This window comes from Camelus dromedarius, chromosome 11 (assembly GCF_036321535.1).
Source record: "Camelus dromedarius isolate mCamDro1 chromosome 11, mCamDro1.pat, whole genome shotgun sequence".
Lineage (NCBI taxonomy): Eukaryota > Metazoa > Chordata > Mammalia > Artiodactyla > Camelidae > Camelus > Camelus dromedarius.
The window spans coordinates 4293284-4299670 of record NC_087446.1 but is presented as its reverse complement, the minus strand read 5'-3'; the positions used below and the strand labels follow the sequence as shown (position 1 = coordinate 4299670).

General features: G+C 57.9%; 1 protein-coding gene across 1 annotated transcript; it reads right to left on the bottom strand.

The window, feature by feature from the left end:
- Positions 1-221: 221 nt before the first annotated feature.
- Positions 222-6059, bottom strand: RTL6 (retrotransposon Gag like 6). The gene is made up of 2 exons (XM_031463411.2): positions 5798-6059; positions 222-5593 (listed from the first exon to the last, which is right to left on the bottom strand). The coding sequence occupies exon 2, from the start codon at positions 5269-5271 to the stop codon at positions 4552-4554; it is 720 nt and encodes a 239-aa protein (XP_031319271.1). The 5' UTR covers positions 5272-5593; positions 5798-6059; the 3' UTR covers positions 222-4551.
- Between the last annotated feature and the right edge of the window lie 328 nt (positions 6060-6387).

Below are 6387 nucleotides of genomic sequence, written 5' to 3'. Positions count from 1 at the left end.
AAGCCCCCAGCACATCCACCTGCGCAACAGTCCAACAAACGTTTAGTACCTACAGGTGCCGTGGTACAGCCGTGAGCAAAAGGGACACGTACACGTGTCTGCCTTGTTGGTCTGGTGGGCACAGTGCCCAGTGAGGGAATGGGTTGGCTACATATCAAGTTAAAATTGCAGTAAAACACGCTCATAAAAATGTAAAAAGCTGGAAACGTGTGCGACGAATATGACACACAACAGGTTAATATCTTTAATATATAATGAGCTGATACAAATTTATCAGACCCCAGGAGGGAAGAGCAAAGGACACTGACAACCCACAAAAGAAATACTACTGCTTAACATGAAAAGATGTTCTACTTTGCTAGAAATCAAAAAAAAAAAAAAAGTCAAACTAAAATTCATTGGTTATTTTTTTATGATCAGATTAGCAAATACTTAGCCAGTGCCGGCGAGATAGTAAATTGGGCACATCCGTCCTCGCTGGTGGCAGTGTAAATGGATACAGACGTTTCTGGAGACCGTTCATCAATGTGTAATAAGAGCCTTAAAGGCTTTCATATTCTTTAACTCAATAATCCCACGTCTGAGAATCTATCCTAAGGAAATAACTTGACATTGGGAAAAGCTTTATACACAAAGACATCCATCGATTTCTAACAGTGAAAAATTAGTAACAGCACTGGTGACCAACCATTGGCACTGCTTGATGGAGGAGCACACAGCCATTTCAAAATAAAATCAGTAATAACACGGGGGGAATGCCCAGTGATGCAAGTGAAAACAGCTACACGACACTGCGTCGTTACAGAAGGTAGGACCACAACTGTGTTAAAACAAGCAGAGAAACCATGATTGGGGGGAGGGGTGGAGCAAGGGAGACTGGAAGGAGACACACCAAAACGTTGAAACTTTATTTTTCTCTTTCTACTACTTTATTTTCCAAAATTTCTGTAACGTGTAGGTTGGCTTTGATCATGAAAAGAACTAGTGCGTTGCTACTTGTTTACAGAGAGCAGCTTGTGATGCTGCAGCGAGGAGCTGGTGTTACCCCACCTCCTCTACTGCGTCTGCGCTGTGCCAAGCACCACACCCCACGTCGGGACCCTGAGACAGGACGTCACACGCACGGTGGGTGACGGAGCCGTCCGAGCCCATCTTCTCCCCACAGTGGCCAGCTCTTGCTGCTGGCCCAACAATCGCTCTGGCTTCCTCCTCCAGGGCCCCAGCTTGTGTCTTCACCTCTAAGCCCCTAACCTAGGGCTTCCCGAGCAGAGGGGACTGTGGTCTCACAGCTCTGGCTGTGAGACAGAAGGACGTCCCCAAAGCTCTCTCTCCCCACCCAAACTCCACCCTGGTCGCTCGTCCCTGCGTGGGTCCTTTCACACTGTCATGCGGCTCCTCCCTCCAGGTACCCTAAGTACATCCCCAGCTCTCCCCACATTTGTTCATTCTCCTAAAGGCCAAATTGTCACGATCCTGGTAACCGAGCAGCTGGTTCTGTTCCTCTTGTGACCACAGCAGCTAGTGCATCAGGGAAGTCTTGCCTGTGCCTTCACGGGGTGCCCACCTGCGCCTTCACGGGGTGCCCTGCACTCTGTGTCATTTCTTACTCACTATATACTCACCTGGGACCGATGAGCTGGGTTTCTGCTCTTTCCTAGAAGTTACCGAAATGCTTTAGGACATGAAGTGAATCCCAAGGTCACCCTACATCAGGCCAGAAGTTAACCCTGATTCTGAATCTGATCTCAAACGATGCCCTGTTATGCAATGAAGCTGAATTACCAGATGGGGTACCACATAGACCAGGAAACAGACACAATATAGTCCAAAAGGCAACACCATGAAAAACATAAAGCTTTCCCTCACATGCACCGTTTCACACTACTAACTGCCTGTCTCTTTTATAAATCGGTAACTGTTCTCTTAAATTTAGAGAAATCGCAAGCCCCACGTATGTACAAAGCCGCTCCCCTCCTCCGCCGCCTGCTCCCACCCCATCCTCCTGGTCATGTGGTCTTATGCTGGGCCGCGTGGAGCTTGGGCCTCATCCTCTTTAGCTGGGGACCAGGCTGTCTTCCACCAGGGCCACCAGGGGCTCCCAATGTGGGGCTTCCTCCAGGTGCAGTGTGGCGGCGACCCCGAGCCCCTCACCTACCCCCGCTTCCAAAGTTGCGGGAAGCTGTCACGAAGGTCGCGGACGTGCAGCACCAGTCCCAAGCCTGTAAGCACCAGCAGGCAAAACACAACTGCGTCACCAAGCACAACGAAGCTGGAGCAGCCTGCGTGGGCTGCAGCCCACCTGGGGAGGGCCAGGCCACCGGGCGGTGGGGACAGACAGGCAGCATGCCAGCCTCGGCGGACCGGCTCCGGCCCTGGTTATGTGCAGCCTTACAACTGAAACGCAGCGCTTGATGCAAACACAGTAGGGATCGTAAAGACCACTCGGGTAGCCCCAGGGGCTGGCGAGCAGTCCTGCCCTGCTTCTTTGCTGGGCCCCCCACCCCGGCGGGGCCAGGCCACGTGGAAAACTTCAAGGTGTCAGTTGCCCCTGGAGGCCTCCTTTACCCCAGGTGTCACCGGACCCCGTCCTCCGCGGGCCCTCTACCTGGCAGGCACGCAGAAGAGAACTGAGCACAAAGCGCTAGTGGTCCGCGCCCCCCACCAGAGGCCCCACTCACCAGGAACAGCAGCCTCACTGTGTGTCCTCCCCCACTTCATGCTTAATGAGCACCATGGTCCCGCCTGAACAGCCTCGGCTGGAATCCAGGGGGGCTTGAAGCCTGAATTCAGGCAGTTGTTCAGCAGGGCAATTGGGCTAACAAGAGTTTACGATGAACGGTGGCAGTGGTCCACGAACCCCAGCAACCACTGAACATCCTTGACCCTGTAGGCAGCAGTTGCTTCAGGAACGCAGTCACTTTCCCCAGCATCGTCAAAACTCTTAGGAAGAGGAGATGGGCTCTAGGACCCAGCCTCTGGGTACCCCAAGACGCAGTCCTCGGTTGGGCGCAGAGGCTGTCCTTCGGCAGTCAGGCTGGGACCAGTCAGAACCGGGTGGGTGAACCCAGGGTAAGACAGCTCGTCTCCCCATGGCCCAGGTGGTCATGGAAATGTGGTTCGTTTGGCACTGAAACACGGCAGGGGCATCACAGTCCAAGGGCTCGGCCAAGTCTCGTTTAGAAGGTGACTCTGGGCGTCCCCCGGGAGGGAGCCCAGGGCCATCGCCACCAAGAGGCACAGCCCTGCCCCCTGGAACTAGGACTGATTGCCGGTGCTGCACCGTCACCGCATCAGGACCGGGGCAGTCCACAGCGCAGTCCTCTACAAATGCCAGCGAGGCCCTGGCTGGGGCTGCCACCGGCAGAGACCCTCCTGCCTCAGGGTTTAATGATGCAGCCCAGGAAAGCTGGGTCTCCGGCTCTGAGTCCATGTTTCCCTGGACAAAGGCTGGATACCTGATGGACAGCCCAGGCCTTGGGAGGCAGGCTACATGGAGGCTTTGGAGACCTAGAGACCACGTGTATGGCTGAAGGGGCTCAGGTGAAGACCGCATGTCACCCGTACAGAGAACTGAACAAGTCTCAAGCTAGACAGGTCCACCATGGAGTACCACGGGGCAAAGAGGCAGGGGACCGCACCCTACCGCTGGGGTCCTGAGGAGCAAAGGGAGCCCGAGAGCCCACCCTTCGGCCTGCTGGGGGCTCAGGCATGGATGGAGACTTGATGGAACTGCCCGGTGATCCAAAGTCACAATGACCTTCTCAGCAGGCGTGTTCCAGATACCCCCCAATTCTTGGCACTATCAGAGCACCGGCAGCTAGAGCCAGGCATTAACAGAGGTGCATCCCCCAGGGCTCCCCCCAGGGCTGCGTTACCAGTCTTCCCCAGTGGCAACCGTGGGGCCTACTGACTGCATATTCATGTGCAGAGCGAGGCCTGCCCCCTAGAGATGCCAGGATACACTCCCAGCAGTGATCACTTGGCCACTGACAGCTGAGACAAGGCGCCTGCCTGCTATAGTGGGCCCCACAGGGCTGGCAATCGCCTGTGGGCGGGAAGCCAGACTCCCCTCTCCAAGTACCCCCACCAAGCCACTGGCCTGGCCAGAGCGGCTCTCTCCATCATCAGTGACTCATCACTGAGAACAGGGCAGCCAGGTGGGGAGCCGCAGCAGGGCCTGCAGAGGCTGGAGAAGGAGACTCCGTGAGCCTAGTCAGGCTGGGGAAGTTCGGCCCACATGGTCCCCAGCGTGTTGTGGGGTCGAGGGGACCCAGTAGCTGAGCTGTGGTCACAAGAAGAGCCGGAATTGCAAGCGAGAGAAGGAAACATGCACTGCAGATACAAAGCTGGCACACAGTACCAGGAAGCAAGCCGGGGAGTCACAAGGCGCCCAAGAGTGCTGAAGGAAGATGTCCTTATGGACCAGGTCTGGAGAGACAGGAAGGGACGTCTTCAAACGGGGTGATGCTGTTGTATGGACGTGTCTTCTACGCAGCAAAGTGGGTAGGCTACCTGGGTGGCTGCAAATGCAACCCGAGTGGTGGCCGATTCCTAAAGGTTCCGTGCTCGGGTGGGCAGGGCCGGAGCTGGACTCGTCCCGCTGGAAGCTGGGTGCACTGGGCAGGGCGCTGTGCCGGTGGTGGCCAGCTGGCGGCAGAGCATCTGCCGTTCCCGCACGGCTCGATTGGAGGCTGAAGTCTTTCTGATTTGGGCGCGCCGCGCATGCCGGAGTGGAGACTTGTAGGTTCTCCGCAACTCTGCCAGAAATCCCTGATAGTTGTTTCGCAACGGGCTGTCCGGTTGCATGTGAGGGATCGCCCACTTCTCTGCCTCTCCGGTCAGCCGGGACACAAGGAACGCCACGCGCTCGGCCTCACCTGGGAAGCGGGAGGCCTGGAAGATCATGAACCGGTCCATCTGCATCAGGAACCCTGCCAGCTGGCCTGGGTCTCCGGAAAAGGGCTCCGGCAGAGAGGTCGGAGGCGTGGTCATCGGCCGGGTCCCGTTTGAGGTAATGGCTGAGATAGGCGGGGTGATCTGCAGTGCCCCCGGAATCCGAGCCCTGGTGCGTAACAACGTCAGCTCTGCCATCACGCTCTCCAGCATGTTGGTGAGATTGGCCTTCTCTGCGCGCAGCGTCGAGGCCTCCCGCCTCAGCGCAGAGTTGGTGAGGCGCAGAGAGGTCAGGGTGTCAATGACGTCATCCATTTGGGCACTGGTAGAAGCGGCAGAGGCTGGGGCTTCAGCTTTTGATGTCTGGGGTTGGACCATGTTGGCCAGCGGTCAGCCAAAGGCTGAGACTGACCAGGTGGGAGAAGGGGGTTGCGGTAACTCAGAACCTGAGCACCTGTGATGCTGAAATTGGGTAGATCCAGACAGAAATCAGGGAAAGGGTGGGGTTCAAGACTCTGAGTGGCTGTGAAGACCAAACAAGACGACACGACGGAGCAGAAAGTCCCGAGAGATGAGCACAGCCGGGGCCAGGCAGGTGGTGCAGGCCCTTGGGGAATCCCCGACTCCGGATGTGGCTCCCTGATCGCCGCCCTCACAAGGCCAAGGCGGGCTGCACAGGAGGGTGGACTTGTTCTGGGCCCTGAAGGATGAAAAAACAGTTTTAAAAAGGTTTCGACCACGGAAAGAGGGGCAGAAGGACGGGACGCGGCGTGGGAGGAGCAAAGAGCTGGCGCCCAGGCCAAGGCCCCCTCCCCGCGCGGCGCCCCGCGCCCACCTGGGGCAGAACAAAGGGCGGATGCACCTGCGGCGGCGCCGGGGCCTGGGGCGGGCGGCGGGCGCGTACCTGGGTCTCGGCGGCTTCCTGCGCGGCTCCGTCTGCCGCGCCGGCCGCGACCAAGATGGCCCGATCGGGGATGCGGGCAGGCGGATGAGTCACGGCGGCGGCGGCCCGCCAGAACTGCTTCCCGGTCAGGTCAGGCCGGGGTGGCGGCGGCAGGCGGGCACGAGCGGCCTCCGGCGGGAGCACGAGCGGCGCTGGGGTCTGGGCGGCGGTTGCGGTGGAGGGCCGGTCGCAGCGCGGCCTGGGTGCGGGCGGGGCCCCCGCGGCGGCGGCGGCGGTGGCGGCGGCGGCGGTGGCGGGCGGGCTTCGCGCGGGTCCTGCTGGTTGCCGTGGAGACCACCTGCTCCCGCGCGGCCGAGGCCCCGCCCCGGAAGTGGCGCGCGCTACCCCGTCCCTACTCCACGCAGCCCCGCCTCCTGGGCAACTGCTCGGTCCTTAGCAGCCAATCAGTGACGACTGTGGTTACTTTTTTTTTATTACTATTGCTGTTATTTTTAAAACACTTTTTTATTGAGTGATAGTCATTTTACAATGTTGTGTCAAATTCCAGTGTAGAGCACAATTTTCCAGTTATACATGAACGTACATATATA

Bases quoted from the DNA above. Each gene is read 5' to 3' on its own strand.
- RTL6 (XM_031463411.2), bottom strand. From the start codon at position 5,271: ATGGTCCAACCCCAGACATCAAAAGCTGAAGCCCCAGCCTCTGCCGCT.